The sequence below is a fragment of the Alligator mississippiensis genome, chromosome 1 (genome assembly GCF_030867095.1).
Source record: "Alligator mississippiensis isolate rAllMis1 chromosome 1, rAllMis1, whole genome shotgun sequence".
Lineage (NCBI taxonomy): Eukaryota > Metazoa > Chordata > Crocodylia > Alligatoridae > Alligator > Alligator mississippiensis.
This window is the reverse complement of record NC_081824.1, coordinates 412,306,499-412,331,477: the sequence shown is the minus strand read 5'-3', so window position 1 is coordinate 412,331,477 and position 24,979 is coordinate 412,306,499. Positions and strand designations below refer to the sequence as shown.

Sequence of the window (24,979 nt, the reverse complement as noted above, 5' to 3'; positions counted from 1 at the left end):
TTTGTTTGAGGCAAGACCTCCTACTGTAAAATGACTTGTTTTCATTATGTTGCTGTATATCAGCTTTCACTTTTGACACAATCAGACATTATTCTTAACTATTACCATCAGTAAGAGCACCTCAATTCTAAATACACTTGTACAAGTAGGAAAGATGACATAAAAAGATAACTGAAGAGAAAGACTGCTAAAATATATTAAAACAAACTACACATGCAATCCACCAATTACTTGTAAACAGCTTTCTTCTTTACTTAGTCTCAATGTCTTGCATCTGACACGTACTTAGTAAGAGGCAAGAGGTTCTCACAGATAACATCAGCAGATTTTCTGTTGCTTTTGTAATTAGGATAAGAACTAGCAGTTCAGTGATAAGGTCATTCTGGAAATTCACTTTAATTGACTTTTCACACAATGTCTCTGGCCTTCATTATGCCTGGGAAGGGCTGATGATATACAGATAACGTCTGACAGACAGGAACCACCCTTTATTTCTTTCTGATTCAGTTCTCTTAGCATTGTCTCCATTTCAATTTTACATTCCAATATCCCTTCTCTAGTTAAGCTAAGTATGCACCTGGATACAGCATTGCAGATGGGAGGACACATTTTAATTACTGTCATATATAGCATGTATAAAGAAAACATACTCAAGCACTAAGCAAGAAAATAACAAAATTAACTGTTGCCCAAATACAGCTTTCATAAGAAATTGAAAATAAGCAGAAATTATTAGTTTTATGATTGAAATAATTTTAAGATTGGTTATCATGAGAAGAAGATACTCAGACAGTCCTGAAAACACTGAGAATCCTAGCTGGTTTATTGTATTTACTCAAATAGAAGACAACCCTGATTATAAGATGACCCCCAATAATTAGATTCTTTATATGGAAGATGCATACATTTGTTACAATTTTCCAGGTATAGAATCTAGTTATTGGAGCTGCCCTGAATTTGTCCTCCTCCTACTGCTCCAGCAGGAAAAATAAATCTGGGGGTTCAGCTGGCCCTTTGCTCTCTGGCTTCCATTGCTGAGAACATGCTGCTTTTGGCAGCAGTTTACTGATAGATAATGTATTTAATGAGATTTCCTTGTATATGTCCAGGGATCCTGGTCTTCTCTGATTAAAAAAATCCCCAATTTTCGGATTAAAAAAGTAACCCAAAATCCACGTTTCCATGATTAAAATAAAATACCACTATATCTATATACAGGATCCCTGTATATGACTATAAGACAAGGGCATTTCTTCCCCAGGCCAAATGGGGGTTGGAGGTAGGGGAACCTCATTTTGTATTTGAGTAAATATGGTACCCATATACATACCAAACAGTAATTAACACGCTCCACCTAAGCTTTTGTTTTTTAACCCCTAGTTTTAATACCCATTACATTAAGCATGCAACTTCCTGTCCTACATCCTTAGCTGTGGGGAACGCACAAATAAACCCACAGTACATTCAGTTTTCTGAAAACATAAAAATTAAATAAGTATATACATATACATATTTGTATCACCTACCATTGTCACTGTCTCCTTCAGATGGGATACTGTAGCTATAGCTGTCCCATGTTTGTGCCTGTGTAAGTGTGTCGAAGGAGATAGGAGGAAGAGTGAGGGATGGGTCTGTGGGGAGTAGGGAAGGGGTGAGAACGAGTCCATACACAGTAGGTACAAGGACCAGGGTAAACCAGAGGGGGCAGCAGCATTTCATATGTGGTATTAGGATTGCATGGTAATGAGGAAGATGCCATTCAAATGTAATTAATATAAAATGTATAGTTTTGGAAGAAAAGAATGAAAGATGGTGCACAGAATAAAAAGAATGAAAAATTTAATGTTAGTACTTGCAAATTATACATTATATAAGCAGTTAATGCTGTTAATCTTAAAAAGATCATTGCAACCGTAACGCTCAACACAATTATGTTTATAGCTGGCATTTATTAAGAAAAAGTACCCATAGATTAAATAGTGTGGGCAAAAGAAGTGTAAAACTTGATGTTGTGAACTGATAATTTTTTTCAACAGTGCAGCTGTAGCAATAAGAATAAAAACAAAAGACTAAATGTACAGTTATCTCTTGCACCCGTTAAGCAAAGGGCACTTTTTCAATAAACAGAGACTTTCAATAAAACTAGTAAGAGTTTATTTTTTATTTGAAAAATGGCTCCCACTGTCTATTATATAACTAGTGGTCATTATAGTAACCTTGTGATACTCCTATGTGAAGAAAGCCCCGTGGCCACATTTATTCTGTCTTCAGCATTACTGTTTCCAACTCAAGCATCTCCTCCCCCCTTTTCCATATTGCCTTATCTGCTGTGCTAGTCCCACACGATTCTCATTTAAATCATCCTTTCCCCTGCACCCTCCTCCTTCACACAAGACCTTGCAAATTCTTTTAGAAATGACTGACAATGACACCTCTCCTCCAATCTTTCATTCTACTTTTCTTCCTTCTTCATTGTTAAACTGCATCTGCTCCTCCACACCAGAGCTTCTTGCTTACTCTTCAAATCCATCAAATCAGCTCCTCAACCCCTTCACCTCCTCACTTAATTGGCCCATGGTTTCCCATACTGATTAGCAAAAGCACCTCTGCTCCAGCTTCTCCAAAACACTCACTGCTCCCTATAATCCTTACAAACCATAGCTGTTAAAGATCATCCTCTTAGCAAATCACTCTGAAAATGTAACCTGCCTTTGATTGATTGTTTTCCACCTCCTTCTTCCTATCTTCCAGACCTTTCACAACTATGCCCTTCCCTTCCCTACCAAGCCACTTTTGTATCTTCCCACATGGCCTCCTGTCTTGTCTGCTGCACCAATGATATAAGCTTGCAAGCCCTATTGCCATCTGCTTTACACATGGAAAACCCTCCTCTCAAGACCTATCAAAGCTGCTGTTTTGAATACCTAGCTGCCTTGCTAATTCAACTGAAAACAGGAAAGTCCCTTGTATCAAACAAGGTTCAATATGCACATCAAAACTAGTATTTAGTTTAAAAAGCAATCCTGAATATCAGTGAAATGAAGGGTTTTTTAAAATATTAAAATGTAAAAAAGGCAAAGAGAGCATTAGTAACAAAGAATCCCTGCTCCACCCCAAATAAATTTATGCACTCAAAATAAAAAATCCCCTCCAAAACCTGCACTGTCCTTTCTGTGATCTGACTGAAGAAAAAAAAGCTAATTCAGAAATAATACCATGTGAAATGCCACACAATCTTCTCTCCAGGTATGGCTGCTCTTAAGGTTTATTCTCTTAGGACATATTTGTTCCAAACTCCAGCTCATTCTGCCTCTAGCTGCTCCCAGCTCACTTACACCCTTCTGCTATAACAAGCCAAGCTGTATCAGCAAGTAGGCAAAGCCTAATGGTTCTCTCAGTAAATCAACACCTTCCACTGGAGTATGGGCTTGAAGTAAAAACTTTCAGCACTGTTAACATCCCATTTCCAAAGTATACATATCATCCAAAACACTTGCTGGGGAGAAAGCAAACATAATAATCAATAGGAGGATGATAGTTACTCGTCTTCTAACAGGTGCATGAGACAAAAATTATGACTTTGTATGACTGGCTTTAATTGTTTCTCAACTGCTATTTCCTACTTGGTTTCTCCATTGCAATTTGTAAGCTAAAAGTTTTCATAGAGATAAAAATTAAAGTATTTCAGACAGATGTGTTTTACAGTTCTGCTTAATTAAATATATTGTAGAGTTTCTTCATTTCCTGTGGAATTTTTACTGTAAATGGTTTTGTATCTTACAGTTTTGCTAGAACTTCAGGTGACCTTTGAGGACACAATAACTGCTCCCCTGTTAGTTAGTTTTGGCAGTCACTCCACTCAGCAAAAGTCATGAAAGAAAAATGGCACAAAACAAAAGTAGGGATGTATACTTCTAAAAGCCACAAAAGTTGTAGGAGGTGTGAATACATCCAAATTCTGAGTAAAGTTGAGATTTAAACTTGAAAGTGATAGCAAGCAGTTGAAGAAAATTTTCAAATGTATTTAAAATGATGCAGATATTAACTGTGTATTGATTTGCACATAGATGGAGAGTAAAAGATAAAATTCATGAACTGATCTGATTCTTTTCTTCTTCAGGCATGAAAGCATTTCATAGCAGCAAAATTACTGTTTAAGGGAAAGTTATATTACTTGTTTTTTTACACTTTTCATCACTTTCAAGCATTTTCCTCAGTCACTAATGTGACCTGGAAGAGTCTGCTCTTCGTGAAGCATGTATGAAAAAGTCTAATTCGAAATCTAGTGAACCTCTTCTTTTACATTCTCTATAGCAGACTGACCCTCTTAAAATGCTAACCGCCAAAAGCCAGGGAAAGAGTATTCATTACCTTTTTGAAAAACATTTTCTTTGGATACCAAATTAGGTACCAGATACAGAGGTTTTCCTTGTTTTGGCTAGATTTAAGCTATAGGAATAAAAGGACTTTTAGTCATGAGCACAGGTTTAGTACTGATTTATCCTTTGAAAGCACTTTGCTTTGTATATGCAGTGCAGAGCTGGAATCATTACTAGAAATCCAGTACTTCCTTTATCACTACCTATCCTACAGACCCACATTTTTAAAAAACAATAAAAATAGCCAGATAAGAGGCTACTATGTTACATTTTAAGGAGAATCATACAGGAAAAACAAACAAGAATCTGCTAAGGGCATATTGACTATAGATTGTTTGAAAAACTTAACTATCCCCAAAGGCATTTTCTTTTCTTTGTTTTTCAGATATCCTTCTCTGTTTTTGTTTTTAGAATAAGATTTACAAATTCCTGTTAAAATAATTTCAAAACAAATCTTGCACTGTTATTGAATTATGTGTTCCTGTACAATTTAAACCATACAACTAAATAGCTAAAATGATTATTTCAGTGCATTTTTAAGAGTTCTTTCCCACAAGGTAACAGATTACTTAACCAAGAATGCTATCAAACCTCAATTTTACATCAAGCTAAACCATTTTACAGGGTCACACAGCATACTTGGCTTCCAACACCAGCCCTGCAGCAATAAGGCATATAACTAAGAACATTAATTAAGCAGAGAAGAAAGCTTTAAAAGCAAAATTATATTAACTGGAAGGATTACAGATGTATCAGATGAACCAACTCTCACTGGAAAAGTTGAGTATACATACAGTTCATTAATTGTACAAGGCTCACACTAGGAATCACAATCAGATCCATAACCTAAATATCAAAACAAGAATGCCTGCACTTCAGTTTAGTTCACATCTTTTGATTATCCTGCTTAATTTGCATATAAAATACACAGTGACTTTAAATACCCTGCGTATAACACAGTAAATGTTCAACAACATTTTCCGTGTTTCATTAAACACTTGTTATGTTTTACTAAATTCTATGGGTACAATTTCTTAAAATACATTCAAATATGAAATTGCTGCTGTTTTTGCCAAAATATTTTTATTATGAAAACTACAAGCTTCTAGTAGTTTACCAGCATTCAATTAAAGGTATTAGTGGTGAAAGAGAGAAACCAGAATTAGTCTTAGAAAGCTGAAACAGTGAAAAATCTGAATAGGCTATGTTTTCCTTCAGAGACAATGTGAGATGATTTCCAGTATTGGCTATTTCAGCAAGCAGAAGATAAAAATGTAGTCATCCTTGTGCTGATCCCATATTTAAAAAGTGAATTTGTTCATTCTGAACACCCTAAGCAGTTGAACACCCTGACAGTTAAAATGGGTTCTTATGAATTTTTCTATGTTTGTTGAGATGTTAATAATTATGCAGATTTAATGCATCGAGGATTCATTCTGAAGCCCACGGCTATATTAACTTCTATTTATTTTTTAACATATGTACTCCTGTTGAAAGGCTGGTGAATATATTTCTATAGCAATTGTGCCATAATTAACAGAATGAACCTTATTCATATATACTATACATAAATAGCTATAAAATACTTCCACACCTGCCAACAAGATAAATACAGGATTCTCCAAGTACCATATCAGGTAGACAAAATGATTTAATTGTATAAGTACAGTATAAAAAAATAATCCATGCAAATATACTGAAAGCTTAGTGTTGCTAAAGTACATTCTCAAACTCATGAATTTAAGGCTGCAGTTCTTCAAAGGGTATTAGGGACAAAGTTTTCGCATCCTTTCTTATCAAATGTCTACTGTAGGTGAGTATTCACCATTAATAAACAAACGTTAAAGTGAAGAGTTTTGTTAATTCCTGTTGAAAAGGAACAAGATAAAAGCAGCAAGTATTCTTGAGTTTGCCAATAAAACTAGGCTGTTATAATTTTTTCTTTCCCACAACGTTACCTGATCGTGGCTTGAGGCCAAATGGAGCTGTTTTGTTTGTAGTAGGAGATACAGGCGGAGTGCTGTCCCTAATCTGTGTTTCAATAAGATAGATAAGAATAAGTGATGTATACCATACCTTAGCGCTGCTGTTTAAATACAAATTAATAATAACAGTTTTAGGGAAAAACTTGTTGTTTCATAGTTATAGGCTCAAATTCTACAAATCAAATTCACTCCTAATTCCATAAAATCTCTTGTTGACTGCAAAGTGGTTTCTGACAAAAGACCATAGGATTTACTCTTATTCTAACTACTTCTGATTATTTCTCAATTTTCTATCACAGCATCTCTCTGTTATGATTGCATAAACATTTTACATGTACAATAATTCATAACTACAGTGAAGACAAGGTTCCTTGGGTGAATCTGATATCTTTTATTAGACCAACCCAAATAGTTGGAGAATATTTATTAAGCAAGCTTTTGGGTTCAAAAACCCTTCATCAGGCTAAGGAAGTTTCAGCAGTTGGTGTGTGCTCTTCCTGGATGGAATGAAAAGTAAAGAAGCCAGTGGCTGGGCTGGTATGCATACAATACAGGTAGTCAGTGAAAATGTAGATTGAGGAGTCAATGGGTGAGAGACAGGCTTGGGGTTGGGGGGGGGGGGGGGGGGCCGAGAAGAGAGAGAAGGAGGATGAAAGTGGAGAGCTACCTGGGAAGTAAGATGTCAGGCAGGTTATAACGTGTCATAAATCCAATGTCTATATTTTTATATATCTATTTTATTTACTAAAATGGCCCCACAGTATGCCAACCTTTTTATAAGCCACCTGGAAGAAGACTTCCTCAAGAACTACACCATCAAACCCTTGCTATACTTAAGATATATTTATGACATCTTCATCATTTGGACTGAAAACCTACAATCTCTGATTGAGTTCCATCAGAAATTCAACAATCACCATCCCTCCATCCAACTTTCTCTAGAATACTCCAGCACCAACATCTCCTTTTTAGACACGATGATCAGTATCCAGAATGATAAAATACAGACCACGTTATACAAGAAACCCACAGACCAACATACATATCTGCACAGAACCAGCAATCACCCTAAACACCAAAAAAGCTGTGATATACAGCCAAGCCCTCAGATACCACCGAATGTGCACTGAAGAGAACACCCGGGATTGCCACCTCATCAATCTTAAAAAGGCTTTCACCCAGCAAGGAAACTACTCCAGAGAGCTAGATCGCACGTTTGAAAGAGCCACCCAGATACCACGTGACGAACTGCTGCAGTACAGAAGAAAACCCCCCACAAATCGCACACCGCTGGTTATGACATATCACCCCTCCCTTGAACCTGTATGGAAAATCCTCAAACAATTGCAACCCATACTAGAAAGAGACACATTCTTAAAAAGATCTTCCCAGAGCCACCCATCCTAGCCTTCAAACAAGCACTGAACCTCACTAACCTCATCACCAGAAGCAAACTTCCTCAAGCCCAGAACACATCAAAAGGATCCAGACCGTGCCATGACAAGAAATGCAAAACCTGCCAACACATCTCTGCCACTCCCACTATTACTACACTCTACAACAGAGCCAGCAGCATTCCTGGATCTTACAGCTGCACCTCCAGAAATGTAATATATCTCATCCAATGAACCAAATGCCCTGATGGAAAATACGTAGGAGAGACCAAACAACAACTGCGCACCAGAATGAACGCACACCGGAAATCTATCAAAAACAGAAATACCCAATTACCTGCGGGGGCAAATTTCTCACAAGAAAACCACTCTCTCTCCAATCTCTCAGTCCTGATCCTCAACGGAAACTTACAAAACACTTCCCAGAGACGAGCCTATGAACTCCACTTCATCAACCTCCTGGATACTAAAAATAATGGACTAAATATACACATTAGATTTATGACACATCATAACCTGCCTGACATCTGACTCCCCAGGTATCTCTCCACTCTCTTCCCCCCCCCCCCCCCCACAGCCTGTCTCTCACCCATTGACTCCTCAATCTACATTTTCACTGACTACCTGTTTTGCATGCATACCAGCCCAGCTGCTGGCTGCTTTACTTTTCATTCCATCCAGGAAGAGCACACACCAACTGCTGAAACTTCCTTAGCCTGACGAAGGGTTTTGGTACCCAAAAGCTTGCTTAATAACTATTCTCCAACTATTTGGGTTGGTCTAATAAAAGATATCAGATTCACCCAAGGAACCTTGTCTGCCTATGTCCTTAGACCAACACGGCTACAACCTACACCCCTGTAACTACAGTGAAAGATTTTAGAGTAAATAAGAGGGAAAAAAACAGTTCATTATGGACATTCTGTTCTTTCACAGCATTTATCTTCCTGTCTTAATGTGTTTCCCGCAAGCTCTGAAATTCTGCAGAAGGGAAACCCAACTATATTTTAGCAGAGAAAAGCAGAAAGAAGAATGTTAATCAGACTTCATACCTACCCCTTGGACCCTGAACTAAGTTTGAAGATCCCAAGCATAAAGTGGAAAAATAGTAAAGGTATGGGAGGGCATAAGTGAGTGTTAAACATATCACTAGTCAAAATTAGATAATACAGACACGTGGTAGAAATCAGCCTTAAAAAAGACCTCCTGGGGTAGCAAGAGGAAGTGGAAGTCCAATCACCAATGCTTCTATGGAATTATGCTGACAGAAGATGGGCACAAATTTTCAAAGGAGCCCAACGTTATCAATGATCATGCCCTTCCCATGGTAATTCACAGAATTTGTGAGCCACTTCCACTGTGTTAAAATGGGGGAGAAAGCACTGGCTGCCCAATGAAACTACAAAGGACAAATCTCCACAAGGAAAACCTCAGAGCTTTCATCTCCTTTGGCAAGGGCTTCATGATGGGGATAATAGGGGTGAATGGAATCCATAATACAGGATGATGATTGCTGGAATCTAATCTGTTCTGTAAATGTATGTCCCCTGAAATAAATGGGCTATCACATGGGACCAATGGGTACTACTCAGCACAAGAATGAATCTTGACAAAATACAATGAAATTAAAGAAAAGGTATATGTATCCTTGCATATAAAAATGCTGTGGATGACATCAGCAATAGCTCCAGGGTTAAAGTTTCTGGCTCTCTCAAACATTTATGAAAAAGATGACCAAATGAAGTAGGCAAATACAGCTAAAAGACTATCATGAATGAATTTAACTTGCATACAGCTGTGACATGCTAACTATAGGTACTGTATTTTTAAAGTCATTGTGTCATTTGACAATATGTAAATCAAAATCATGTCTTATGTAACAGACACACAAACAACAGTAGCATCCTACCTCATTGTGAGAACTTTGTCCTCCTACATTCCAAACAATCAGATCATTCTGCGTGTTTTTAAAAAAACAGAATGGTACAATAAGTACATTTCTTGTACAAGCATAATACCTGACACCAAAGGGTATGGACAAATGTAAACATTAACCTCTTTAAAGACAGAGAGGAGTGCTGCCTGGGAGCGCACTTCAGCTGTTATGATCTAACTTATAGCCTTATGATCCTGTATAAAACAAACAGTCAGTTAAATCAGTTTAAATTGGATCCTGAATGAAACAGGATTAAAGCTGCAGGAATTTTGCTACACTTACATCATTACAGAAACATGCAGAGGTAACAACTGCATCATGGCAGCTATTAGTATCCCTTAATATTGATACTATTGTTATGTCTGTCTATCACCCAACACATTTCTAAGGAGCATTTTTGTTCGTTAAGTAACTTTATGTCCTAAGCTGGGGGTATCCCTATATCTCTACTTTCATCAAAAAATATCAGAGCAAAGAGGTGCTCAAGAGGAAGAGGTGCTACAGTTAGCTCTTGAAATTAGCAGAGATACTATAATTTCCATTTTTGGAATGGAAAAGCACATATACTGACTAGGATGGCTATTAATTTGTTAATCTTTCACTGAGCAGTTATTTTCCCTGAAGACCTACAGGTTTATATTTCTAATCTTAAAAAGTTAGCAAACTTTTTTAAGAAGAGAAAACTTTGCAATTATTTTTCTTTGTTTAGCAACAAAATAAAAGCATTCTTCCAGTAATCTATTCCATGCAAGTTTGTTGGTACAGTAGACCCATAAATGAATTTAATATAATCTTTCAAGACAGTATTGGTCCAAGGGCAGAAAGGTTAGTATTTCAAGGTGTTTTAACCAAGGTCATAATTAAAACAAGTAGAAAGCAAAAATATTTTAATACAGATCTACAGACAGGAAGCGATTTGCCAGAAGTCAGTTATACAATAATAGTATAACAATCTTATCTATTGCTGATGCCTTAACTATGATTTGACTGACAATGTGTATTGCATATTTGACAAAATAGTTTACAATTACGAATGCTGTATAATGCATATGTAAGGCAGTGGGTAGAAACATCATCTAGGTAAGATAAAGTGAAGGCCAAACTACAGTTTGGTCCAAGGTTTTTCCTCAGGGCCAACTTTATAAACAAAGATTTTAAACAAAAGAAAAGCAACTCGGAACAATCAGTCCCAGCCACGAGAAATGTTCCTAATTCTCAACAAACTAGGAGAGAAAGAGAGACACCTTTTCCCCTGGCTATCTTTTCCTGGGTGGCTTTAAACAAAGAACAACTCTCAGGGTCCTACCTCAGCCCTTATCTCGACATTGAACCAGAATGATTCTTAGACATCAGATTCCACTCTTATGTATATCTTGTCTGAAGACAGCAACTCCTCAGATTAAAGGAGCGTCTTACCTCAGATCTTATCTCGACATTGAACCAGAATGATTCTTAGACATCATATCCCACTCTTATGTATATCCTGTCTGAAGACAGTAACTCCTCAGAATAAAGGGGGCTATAGCTTTTAACAGACATACTATTCATGCCAACATTACAGCCCAAACCTCTGCTTTAGTCTACATAAGTTGTTAATCATATATCTAAATTTGTGCCCATCACTGTGGATATAAAGTATTTTCTATTGCATACAGTATAAAGCTACCTATCTTTCCTCATGACAAGATGGGTAACTCTTGCAAAACAGCAAGTGCCTCCAACTCCCATTTGGCATCACTGGCAAATCCAGAGCATTCTCAATTTCTAAGGTATTAGCATATTTCAGGATCACATTTCAGAAATCAAGATCCTTCTAAAAGCATTGAACATCTTGTTTTATAAAAATTCAGTACTGTGGAAAGACCAAAAATATTCTGAAGCAGACTAGCATTAGCTGCAGTATGAATGATGCACTTGGAATGTGTCTCAAAGTGGTGCAAGGATATGATACAAGTTGAGCTCTGATATGGGAAACAGAAGAAAATTATGATACTGAACTACTAAAATATATCTTTCAGAGAAAAAGCAAAGATGTGGACAACTATGAAGACAGACCTCCTAATATTGGGTACTGTAATGAACAGGAGTGGGAAGAACATATTACTATGTTCTCTAATTCTTGTTGCAAGTACTGTACACAGTAGAAACCAATAGTTCAGGATACTAAAATATATGAATGAATTAAAAATAATGTTCATAATTCTTACATATTGGAGGACCAACATAGGTACACACAAAACCAGGACACCTTGAAGTCAAACTAAGTAATTAGTCTGCTTTTTAAAAATTAAATTATTGAGTTTTATATACTGCATTATTGAAAATCTTGGAGCATACAAAGTTTGGAGAATTATTTTTAAACATTACTAAGAATTCAATCATGTCAAGTGTTCTCACCACCCCTACAGAATGAAACTTTGGACAAAAATGCACAGGACCAATATACAAATATTCCTCGCATGAGCAGATATCCTGAATTTCATTCCTGTCCTTCAGAAACTAGTTCTTTTTAACTTTTGTTCTGAAAATAAACCCTGAGATCCATATCAAAGCATAGTTCACAAAATTAATCAGGTTTTCTCTTGTAACATATTACTGTATATGTCAATGAATTTCTTTCAGGAAGTTCCCCTTCAAATGAGTCCTATGGCTGGATAAACAAACTTTCCCAGGATCATCCATACCCGACTTAATGGCTGCTTTTCATTCTGTTCAAATGTAATTTTGGCCTCCGCTTTTGTTTTCTCCATAATCAATCCCCTCGTCTTTTGGAATTCGAGTTCCTTCTCAGCATTTTCTTTCTGTAACGTACATATCCATTTAGATGTTATGCATATTACTGGTGAAGAGAAACAAACATAACTCTTCCATAGCATGGTCTCAAAAATAAGTCTAAGAAATACTGGGAAGAACAAATAGGGAAGGAAACTATATGAAAGATGCTTAGTATAAGTGGTTACAAGCAGACAATTTTGGAAGTCTGAACAAATAATTCTATAAGGAATACCAACAGTTTACTGGACAGGATATAAATCAAATAGTGAGCAACAAATACTAAATTAAGTTCCAAATTGTTGTCTAATTATAATTTGGTGTAGCAATAGTGACAATACTTCAGAGAAATAATTTTTTTTCTGTTTTTCAGTTTGTAAAGAGCTTTAGGAACACTTGAGTGCCTTACCATTTTCTAGCTATAGAACAAGTGGGTAGAGAAAGAACTAGCACAAGTACATATGGTAATGACTATCAATCTGCTTTTAAGATTATATTACCTGAAATATTTGGACAAATAAAAAATAGTTGTGACTGCAGAAACAATTATTGCTAGACAACAAATGCAGATTAAAGCACTATTGGTAATCTCTAGATGCTAAAGTCCAGAAGAGCTATCAAGGTAACATGCATTTTTTTTTTAAGTTCTACAAAAAAAATATACGTTTTCAAAAGAATTACATCTATTTCTGTCCTGAAACCACTACATTTGTGTACGTTTTGACCATTTACATTTTTAAATTTTTACCAGCTAAAAATTTAAAGAACCCATTGACTCATTTTCCATCTCCTCCCTGCATATTGTGAATACTATATATTGTACCATATAATACAACCTACCTTATAGATACGGGACATTTCTGTCTGCATTTGGCCACTGTATATAGATATATAAGAGAAAGCACATTAAATTGTAAAGTGTAGAAATATGAATGTTAGAAAACCTATTATTTTTCTTAAAAAGGTAGATAAACACACTTTACTGTAGACTCCTGAAATTCTAAAGCTGTTGCAGGTTCCACGGGATACAGATTCACACCACTGTCCTCTGTAATATCCAAGCTTAATCTGCAAAGTTAGAAATAAAAACAATGCACTGGGGTACAGCTTTTGATAATGTTCTACAGAGTTTAATTTCAAGCGAAGGGAGATATTCAATAGTTTAAATTACCTTTTACTTATTCCATATTATTTCTTACTAACATCCTTAATAAATTATTGTAGAAATATATTTTGATTCTTAAGTTTCACAGCTTTGTATGTGGAATATCATCTTGAGCAATGAATGGGTTCAGAATGCACGTTCTAGTTAGCATAAACACTACCTACTTAAGTACATTTTAGAATCTTAGCCCTTAGATAGTGGAAGCGTCTACCCCTACAAGTGATATCCACAGGCACAGGTTAGGCATAGGTCTATGCCTAACAGGGACAGCTTCAGTATGGGATTCACAAGAGCCTGAATGCTGAATGGGAGGATGCCAAAACCAGCCAGCGGGAATGCTGAAGAGGGCGACATGTCTGAAATCCTGTCTCACTCCAGAATTTAGGGCTGCAATGAAGCACTTAAGTAAGGCACATATAGAAGACTGAGATTCACAGCCCAAACACCTCTTTCATAAAAGCACTTAAGTTGATCCTGACAGCACAGGTAACTCACTCTTTTTTAAAACACAAGTTTGGGTGTTGCCACTAGAGGCTAGTGGTTAGAGCACTTCAATGGCCACCTCACCCTGAATGGATTCAAACCTAGAAGCCCCTACTTCCCATGAGAAAAGCCTAACCACCAGGCTACAGGTTATTCTGTGCTGAGGACACTCTCAATCCTTCTTGATGAAGCCAGGCCATTAGAATAGGTAAGGCGGCAAAATTCATGGGACCACAGAAAGCATGTAAGCAAAGACTAAGCCTAGCTTTTGCGGTGTGGGGTTACAGGGACACTTGAGTCTTAGGTCCCTGGTGCCAGGACTGTTTCTGTATTGTATCTGAAGACCACTAAATGTAAAAATGCAAAAACAGTATTTAAGTAGTTCAAAAAAGGCCACAGCAAGATCTCTTCACTACTTTTCTCTCTATTGGTTTTGTATGTGTGTGACATGACTGGCAATCATCATGAACAATAAACAGCCAATGGACAAATTAACAGTTCAAATATATTTTCCTCAAAATCATCAATTAAAAACCTTCAGAATAAAATTAATGGAAGTCTGAAATATTATAAAGATCTATATATTTTTTAATGCCTGTTCTCTATTCAGAAGGGAGGAAAGGGGGAGATATGTAGATTACAGCAGCAAGTGAAACTGAAAAACAGAATTATTTACAAGATTAATAAAAAAAAAAAATCTGTTTTAAATTAACAATTCTTAAAGGCAACATCTGCCTCAATTGTAAGAACAGCATACCATGGGTGCAGAGCAAGAGCAATACAATGCTGCAGCACTGAATCCAAAACTGATATCAACAAACTTTTCTAATAAGTGCAGTTACTTTCTCTTTTACCAAGCAGAGACAGCTTCACCAAGTTAAAGCAAACAGTTTAATAGAGACTACTGTCCAATAACAGCCAAAGTAAATTCATATTTTCAACTCAATGGGAAAAATTTGCAAAGTGAGCATGCAATATGGAAAGGAACTATTTAAACTAAAGACAATGCTGGCACGAGAAAAAAATGGTATCAATTGGCCATAAATAAAATGTAGGTTAGGAAGTAATAAGCTTTCTAATCATCGGAGGAATAAAATTCTGGAACACTGTCCCAAAAGGAGTGCTCTAGGGGAAGAAAAACTAATTCACTTTTCAAATGAAGATTTACTAGTTAACGAAAGGGAGAATATGATGCGACTGCCTGCAATAGCAGAGGACTGGACTCAATGACCTAAGTGATCTTAACTAGTGTTAAGTACCAATTCTGTAAAGCAAATAAAAAACAACCTGATCTTGAGTCCATTCAAATAAAAAAGACTTCCCCTTTCTCTTGTTCTCTTTATGAATATATAAAAGAGCCAATACAGTTCTCTCCTGATGCAACCTTACAATTTTAAACTGTCCTGGACAAGTCTTCAGAAAACACACCATACAGCATTACTGTGCATGGATGACTTAATGCTTTTTCATTCTCATTTGTATGTTTCTATTAGGGTTGCAGTTCCTGTTAACTACATAGGAATCCTGTGCCTACATTCAGGGTGGAGCATCTCAACTTTCCTTAGACAAAATGCCACATACCTTATTTACTTCAGTAGAAGACAAGGCTCCCCACCCCTGCCCATTTAACACAGGGGAAAAAAGTACCATGCCTTACAATCGAGCATAAGGCAGTGGGGCAGGATGGGAAACGGGGTTAGGAGGTAGCTGATGGGGTTGGAACCAGAGTTGCTACCTGCCCCCACCTCTGTATGCTGTGGCACTCTTCTTCCCTGTAGCCCCCAGTCTCCCCCCAACACTACTTCGCTCTCTCTCTTCCCCCCGCTCCCCGCCCCGGCCCACTCCTCCTTACTGGGGCAGCATGAGGCTGCAAGGGGGGAAGGGGGCAGGCACAATGGCCAGTAAGTGGGGGGAGGGGAGGAATCCAATTTAAGATGATCCTCCAATCAGATTCCATCATGGAAAATTACAATACATTTATAAATGATCTGTGTATAGAAGCTAATTGGGGAAGTCCATCTTAAATTCAGGGTCATACTGTATTCAGGTAAATACGGTAATTACTTTCCTTTTTTTAACAACTTGCCAGGTAAAGAACACCTAGTACAGTAAAAGCTCTGTTATCCGGCATCCATGGGGAATGGGGGGGTGCCGGTTAATCAAATATGCTGGTTATCTGAGAGTTATACTTAGTTCCAGCCTGGTGGATTGGAGGCATCTTTGCCTGTTCGGGCCACTGCACCTCCTGCCGTGTCTGGTGTGCCAGGGCTTTCAATCCCTGGTGTCAGTGTGCTGGAGGGCAGGGAGGGGGGACCCGTGCAGACTGCTTTGCCCTGGGCTGTGGTCCACAAGGAAAAAGAGGGACTTGACTCACAGTGGCAAAACCAGAAGTGCCACAGTGGAACAGATGCCAGTTAATAGAGCATTCCGGATGGTAAAGTGGCAGATAACACAGCTTTTACTGTACTCCAATTCTGAAGAACATCTTCTATATTAGCAAACCACTGTAATAGCCAAACACTTTCAGCTATCAATAAATACAGGAAATATTTTTTGTTTTGTTTTGTTGGGTTTTTGGGGTTTTTTTTTTTTTTTGGGGGGGGGGGGGAGTGTTGCATTTGACCTCAAGAATTGCAACTGCCTCTTATAGAAAACTCTCAAGCATTACTTACATCACACTGTGTAGTGAGCATACCTGTTGGGATCTTGTAATAAATCTACTGCTTCTCTTAGCTGATCTATCATTGCTATATCAATATTTGGCTCTTCTGATGAATTTGTGCTATAGTAGGAAACAAGCACAAGAAACAAAGACATTGCAATGAGTTTCAGAGAAGCTAGGATTTAATTTGATGGATTATATTTTGAAATTGGCTGCTTAAATTAAGCAAATGATGTATGTGAAGACAGTGAGTTCAGAAAAATCTCTCCCCTTTCCCCAGCTCCCTACATACTAAGCAGATAATGATTCCTCCTGTACAGCATTTTAATTATTTTAAACAGCCTCAGATCTAAAGCTGAAATAATATATTAATTAACAATGCATTACACCTTGCTTATTCTATAAGTAAAAAGATAACAGCAAAACAGGCCTTACCTTGTTTTCTCATATCTAATACTTTCAGCCATTTAGAAACTGTCTTTACTCCACTAGCCAATTCAGCCAAGGTATTTTTTCTTTTAGTATTTGTCAAATACTGATTTTACATCTGAACTTACAGCATCTTCAATACAGAGTTCATTATCATGCTAAATTATGTTGTATATACTCTAATCAATGACTGAGGTTTATCATCAATGTTTTAATCACAACTAAATACTATTATAGTAGAGCACATTAAAAATGGGCAAGACAGTAGGATTTTCCTCTAATCACTATTCTTAAGATCTGTGTTTGATCTGCCTTAAAAATGATGTAATGACATTATTAAATAGGGGCAGTCAGTTACCAGTAACCAAAAAATACTTGCGTTTCCTTTAAAAATAATAACATTATTCATTCTTAGACAAATATATTAAATACTTTTGACCATAGTAATAACATTTTACAGATAGCAAAATTATATATATATATATATATATATATATATATATATATAAAATGTATATATTTTATTATTTTATATATATTTATATATACTTCATGCTTTTAAGTATAGAGAATGAGAAGCTGATAAGGAAATTCCCTAAAAGCAGAATTCATTCTGGTTATCTAGTAAAATTATATGGATTATATCTTTTAGGTATATAAATACTTACATGTCTTCTGTTTGCCATTGTGTGTCCTCTTCTATTCGTAATAATTCATCACATTCCTCTGCTCTGCCCTATGAATAGACATACTGAAGTTAAGATGACAACTTTGCAATTAAGAACAGATAATAAGTTTCATTTCAGCCTCAGCAGTGACCTAGTTCATTTATGAATTTTGAGTGGTTAGATGAAGCAATCTAAGATCTGTGTTTCATTCCTACCTCTCCACCCCCATTCTAGGATACCCCATTTGGATACACCATCTTTTATTAAAATGTTAGATTTTATTGAGGTCAATTGTCCTTAGCCTCTTTTAAAGGTAAAAAGAAGCCAAATAACCATAAGCATTATATTCCTGAATGCCCCATATTTCGCCCATGTCCTTCTGGCATAGGCTAACATTAATCATCAATTAAAGCAGAAGCTGATTTTTCTCTCCATTCCACCATTAGGAGTAACTCTAATGAAATCAATAGGGGAAAAGGGGATGGGAACGACACTAAGAAAAAAATAAACCCCAACTTTAAATTTCTCTGCTTTCACAAGATATGGCTTGAGAAAGTAAGAGTTCTATCACGTGAACTAAAGAGTTCAGCAAATTCTGCCACTTAGAAACCAACAAGGGAAATACCCTGCCCGAAGACTGCTCTTGCTGTAGTAGGGCTGTTAACTACAGCCTGTACACTGGTCTCAGCTGTCAATATAGCAAGGTGGTATTAAAATCCAAATCCTGTAAGAGTGCTAATCTGGGCAACATTTTCACTATACAACTTGTGCACAAATGAACCAGGACTGGTAACACTCTTCACAACTATGTGCAAGAGGTCCTGACTTATAGCTGTGCTGAAATCACTCTTGGAAAAACACCAACCAACATATACTACAGGGACAGTAACATGCCACAAAGTGTGCAATGTTGGCAGCAGATCATGTGCCACTCAACTTCAGTGTGGGAAAGAAATAAAGGAAGAAATATTCTTCCTCTTACCCTTGCTGATTCACCTTCACTTGCATATTTACTCAAGTTTTGTATGTGGGGAAAGCATGTAACCTTTAATGCCTCTATGTTGACCTGACTTTATGACACACACACTGCCGTAGAAGGGTGATGTGACCAGTAGTTAATGTTTATAAAGTTTAGAAGCTGTAAAGCATTATATAAGTATTAATCAGAGCTAGGAGATTTATTATTATTATTTACCAGTACTATTATTTGTGAATACTTCTTTTGATAATATAATTAAAGAAAACAAAGGAAATATTTTGGTTGTTTGTTCATGTTGCCTAAAAATATACATTTTTGCCCAGGACACTGGAGGTGGTAAATTAGAAAAGGGTCGGGGGGGAGGAGGGAACAGACAGGACACCATAACACTTGTATTTTTCTTCAAATTTTTCCAGTACAAAAAGGTTTTATAAAGTGAAAAAGATCTGAAAAATCCTCTGCATGCATCTCCCACCCTCCATTTTCAATTCTTCCCACCCCACAGAACAAGGAAGGGGTTGAAAATGAGACCAAGCTAGACTGAAAGAGAAAGTTAACTTATATTTTTTTTTCAAAATGAATCTCATAAGAGATGCATCTCATATAAGAGAAGAAATCAAAGGTGAGAAGAAATCTAGAAGAAAGGGAAGAAAGCCCAAAGCTAGTAACATATGGCTGCAGTACTCATTTGATGTCTTCCTAATACAGCGTGGCAAAAATATCCCCCAAATATCCATGATTAATCTAGTGAACTGGATATAGTTCACCCCCCAATGACTTCACAAGTATTTGCTTCAATTAGCTTTGGTAAATAAAACAACCAAATCATAATTAGCTTTCTGATGTATCTGCAAATTCAATCTGAAAAATATCAAAATAAATCACTGCTTTAAAATGTATAGTGTGTACCTTTTACAAATGAAACCTACATCTATCTCTGAGTTGTGAATAATATGTATTAAAGTTATATCAAATAAGAATGCATGTCTAGTAGAAAACAATGATTAAACCAAAGGTTCCTGACAAGTGATTTAAATTGTGATTTAAATCATTATTTAAATCGATTTGATTTAAACCATATCCACCCTGTCTGTAACCATAATGGAATACATTAGTTTTAAATAGAACCCGGCAGGACTATCCAGCAAATATATTTTCATAGGCAAACAAACACCGTTCAAAGCTTGGCATATAAAGTTCCAGAGAAATCCTTCTATTGATCAACTTATCTGTGTATTAAATCATTTTTGGACAGATTTAATCACGTAAGCTATATTATAATCATAATGAACTAAATTAATTTCACACGTTACAATATGACTGTATTCATTAGTGATTTATAAGGATTTTAATGCAACTTTTTCAAAGACATATTACCCAGATACATTACGCAAAACCCAATGCTACAATTAAAAAAAGCAGCAGACTTTAAGGAAATCAGGGACCACTCAACTCAAAAAAACCACAAAAGGGGTATAACTTTGCAATTTATGATAACAATTCATAGAATCATTATGAAAAACAGCCAGACGTGTAAGCAAACTAAACCATTCCCCAGGCAGATGAAATTTACACAGCTGGACACAGCAGGCTGATAACCAAAGTGCTCATTAACCATGGCAAGAATACAAGAGCAATATTTTTACAGGGATTAACTAGCTACCCACAAGGAAAGTAAAGGGGCAAAGCCAGAACTTGGACCATGTGCAGTCATACACACCTTAAAGCCACCTTAGCTTTTGTTGGCAATGATGCAGATCACGTATATTAGTGTATAAGAAAAATATTGATTAGAAAATCCACTGTCTACAAACAGACGCTTAAGAAAGGCAGTCATTGAATCTTACTGCAAGTATTTTTCTAGAGACAGTACTTTGGTTCAGCTTACCAAAAAGTAGGTGATATCCTTTGTCTTTAAAGATTTCCACATTTCTCCCATGAACTAAAATATTTCCCTAGCTACATCCATTTTTCATATTCCACCATCTTTTCATAATTTTGAGACCTAAGCACCGTTGTAAACTTTGCACCTTTGAAACAATTACCCAATTAAAAATATAAGAAAAACTCACATTGGCAAGTGCTGCAAAACTTGCCCATGAGAGAACTGCCCTATAGTAATTTTATTTAAAAAACAAGGTCAAATTTTAAGGGGAGGAGATGATGCCTTTCACAGGGATTAGAGTAAGAGTTATGGGTAACATGACCTTCTAACTTTAAAATAATGGTGATGATTAATCTATCTGCTTATGTTTTCACTCTGTGACTCTAAACCGATGACAATGAATATCAACTGCACTTCTCTTATTAATAACACTGTGCCAGCAGTTTGTCATTTCTGCTTCCTCTATGCTTATGAAAGTAGTATTGAGATTCTTTTTCATTCAATATAAATCAGACTTGCCTTGATGTAGCTTATAAATTCAGCAGTGAGGGTATCTGATCCATCAGCAAACTGGTTTTCTGCTTCTCTTGATTTATCATTGTCAATTAGAGAAGGTGATCCCTGATGAAATTCCACTAATGGGAAATGGAATAAAAAACACAAAGATATAAAAATGATTTCTGACCCAGCATTAACTGTTCAACTGAATTTAAATCAGGTTTAGTGAAGAACCTTCTTAAATGCAGTAGGGCTCAGTAACACAGCTGAAATTGAAATCTAAAAAGACACAAAATTGTCAAAATAGAAACTTAAAACTTATGGACTATGCTGGACTGAACCTAAAAAAAATGTGTGAAAGTTGTATGCATAAAGCCTTTATGTTCAAATATGTGGACAGATTTCAACCTTATACAAGTGCAACTCACAAACAACGCTACTGTTGTCCATGGAATCGCTTCCAAGCTACACCAGCATGAGAGGAGGAAGCAGTCTATTTTAAAGACACAACAAATACCATTAACAGCATAGAAATGGAAATACACAGACTAGGGTAAATTTAAGACAGTCTAGGAAGCACATGCCTGAGCCTCTGACACTTCCCAGAGACAAGCCTATGAACTCCATTTCATCAACCTCCTGGATACTAGAGATCATGGACTAAATGTAGACATTGGATTTTTCATACGTTATAATCTGGCTGGCAACTGACTCCCCAGCCCAGCCCAGCCCAGCCCCTGGCTTGTTTACTTTTCATTCCATCCAGGAAGAGCACACACCAACTACTGAAACTTCCTTACCCTGACGAAGGGTTTTTGAACCCAAAAGCTTGCTTAATAAATATTCTCCAACTATTTGGGTTGGTCTAATAAAAGATATCAAATTCACCCAAGGAACCTTGTCTGCCTATGACCCTCTTATTTGCACTTTAATCCAACCTCAGCATTACGTTATTATAATGAGTACTTCTGAATTCTTCTAATACCACTCAAAAGCAACCAATACAGAACATGTCAGCCTATTCCAATACTGTATTTACTCATGTACTACACAGACCTTTTCCCCAAAATCAGCCCTCCAAAATTTCAGTGAGCATTTTAAGCAGAGAAACTAATTTTTCTTCACTGGAACAAAAGCAGCAAAGACTACAAGTATGAAGACACCATGCTCTAATGGCTAATGTGATACTTGCACGTAGTTGTTTTCCACAGTTAGTCTGGTTAAGTTTGTGCAGACCCGACAGCATAATTTGTATCAATAAAGAAAATGGTGTGTAATTTAGAAAAGTAAATTTTTACTTAGATATTTTTATTTTTATTCATACATTGAAAGTAATACAACACTTTTCGAGTTCTGAAGGGACTCAGAACTTTTATACAATTTCAAATAAAATTCAAAGTACTGATTTTGACTTATACAACCCTAAGTTGATTTGGTGTTGACCACCAGAGAAACTGATTCTCCATATTCATGTTGCTAAAGGTCAGGTGAGGTGTCTGTATTTTGAATGTATTTGGTATTTGGAAACAAGGCAGGTACTTCTGAATCTCCATCTTAATTAATTCAGGACATGGACAGAAAACATTTTCTTCTTGATGGGGTTTGCCTGCAGTAGGATTAATGTGGCTTACATGTCATTTTTAATACTAAGGCAGCCAAGTTCTTTGGGTAATTTTTAATACTAAAGTGTACACACACTCAGAGCCTGCCAGTAGGTGTATTTTAGAATTAAAGAAAACAAAGTAGTCTAATGATAGTAGGCAAATGAAGTCTGTAAAATGGGATTAATAAGAAGGTTTCTGACCTGTGCTAAGGGGCTGGTACATAGTCTCAGAAATACAAACAAAAACATGCTTCATAATGAAAATATTTCAGGGAAAAGTGTGGTAAACTAAAAGTGTGTACTTTAAGTACATGTTTGAGGAAGCTTAGAAAATTGTGTTGGGATTTTTTGTAGACTAAACCCATAACAGTATTACATACAGAATTCCTGTTATTGTTAACCTTCTCCCCTTTGTATTCATACCTTTTATTGAGTTTGTGTTGTGACCCAAATCTTCCTTTATAATTTGATCTTCTTCCATAATGTTTGACATTGGCACATTAAGGCTGAGCGTATCTTCATCAGATGGCTAAGAATAAGAAAGAAAAACTTTAATTGAAAATTAAAACATGAATGAAATGACAAATTATATGTTTATTAGAGATTCAAATTTTTAAAAGATTCTATAGTAACCTAGAGCTAGGAGGCTATTTGTCCTATATAGCTACTCATAATTCAGTGCTATTTAGGAAAATGGTCAAGTTTATTGCCTTCATTTGTTTAAACCTATATAAGCAAACTATGGAAAAACTCAAGTAAAGTTTAGTCGCACCTGCATTTCTTTTAAAGATGCCATCATGATTATCTGTGCCTATCTGCATTTGCTCAAAACAGTTACAGTATGGCTTTATATAACCTGACACAGTCTTTTAGATTAATACAAATAGTATAAATTATTTTTGAAAATAACAATAGTTATTAAAGACTTAATTTAAAAAACAAACAAAAAACTCTAAAAAGGTTCTTGTCAACTCATGTGATTTTTATTGCTTGTTTTAACATCCTTGCCAAAAAAAGAAAATTAATTTTGCCCGATACATTCAGGAATTTGAACAACCTTTCCCAAGAATGACAAAAGTTAACAGTGAATTAACTTAATATTTCACAACTCATCCTATATGTTAATTATTTAAATCAATATATATGTGGGAGCATTCATTTACTTAGATTTAAAATAAAAATAAAAGGTCCTCATACAAAAAACTTAGGGTACAATAATAATTACAATCGCAGAGTGCTGAAACCCAACAACTTGAAAATAGTTACCTATGAGAAATAAATTAACACAGGCAGTCATTAAACCAGGCAAACAGTAAAGAACCTTTCCAATCTTGCTGGGACATATCATCCCTTCCACAAATCCTGTCATTTACCATAGTTGGCTTCTGCAGTGCATCCAGAAAGCCAACATATTCAGGTTATTTTTTACCAGAAATTCAAACCTCAGCTATAATTTATCAATTCTTACTTTTAAATATTGCAATTCTGTGATGCACTCTCTCACAAACAATCAAAATTCTGAACATTAAAGATTAGGCAAGGGGTGCACATGCGTGCGGTTTAGGAAAAAATTTAGAGTGTTCAAAGCCAAATGCATTCTACCTCATTTGCAATCAAATCATTTCTTTCATGGGCTTTTTAAGTCTGGGTTTTTAAATAGGACCAGTTGTCTACACTGTTCTGCAACTCATTCCCAGGGGTTTCCAGTATCCTACCATATATGACATCTCCAAACCAATTCTGAGTATTCAAAAATCATCACAATACTTTCACAGATGAGATACTGTATCTCATTTTCTTCAGCTAACAACGGAAGCTATAGATAGACTTAGACTTAACACAGATCAAAAGGCAGACAAGATGAAGAGTACATTTTTTTATATTAAAAACATAACACTACTCTAGCGTGAAAGCCAAACAAGTTTCGGTCCTGATGAAGCCTTGTAAAAGGTACCTCAATCCTATTCTACACAGCTGGTGCTAATGCACATTCTGGGATGAAATGGTGGACCAACATCTAAATCTGCATTATCATGGTAAGTCCTAGTCTTCTTATCCATACCTCACATACCATTGTTAATGGAATAAAAATACTCAGTTGTTCTAATGATTTTTAAACTCGAGAAGGAAGCCTTAAACAA

The 24,979-nt window shown here is 36.2% G+C and overlaps 1 protein-coding gene across 5 annotated transcripts in view; it reads right to left on the bottom strand.

Annotated features, from left to right (window-relative positions):
- Window positions 1-24,979, bottom strand: part of LRCH1 (leucine rich repeats and calponin homology domain containing 1) — a 217,300-nt gene that overhangs the window by 40,521 nt on the left and 151,800 nt on the right. For 3 of the 5 annotated variants that reach the window (XM_059727981.1, XM_059728068.1, XM_019500468.2), the window contains exons 8-16: window positions 23,262-23,367; window positions 21,257-21,372; window positions 17,874-17,941; window positions 16,810-16,896; window positions 13,445-13,534; window positions 13,307-13,343; window positions 12,379-12,495; window positions 9,668-9,715; window positions 6,338-6,410 (exon numbers count right to left, since the gene is read on the bottom strand). In XM_059727981.1, coding sequence (XP_059583964.1) covers window positions 6,338-6,410; window positions 9,668-9,715; window positions 12,379-12,495; window positions 13,307-13,343; window positions 13,445-13,534; window positions 16,810-16,896; window positions 17,874-17,941; window positions 21,257-21,372; window positions 23,262-23,367 — 742 coding nt within the window. Of the gene's footprint in view, window positions 1-1,526; window positions 1,632-6,337; window positions 6,411-9,667; window positions 9,716-12,378; window positions 12,496-13,306; window positions 13,344-13,444; window positions 13,535-16,809; window positions 16,897-17,873; window positions 17,942-21,256; window positions 21,373-23,261; window positions 23,368-24,979 lie in introns of all 5 variants that reach the window. The other 2 variants (XM_059728090.1, XM_059728013.1) reach the window with 2 other exon arrangements.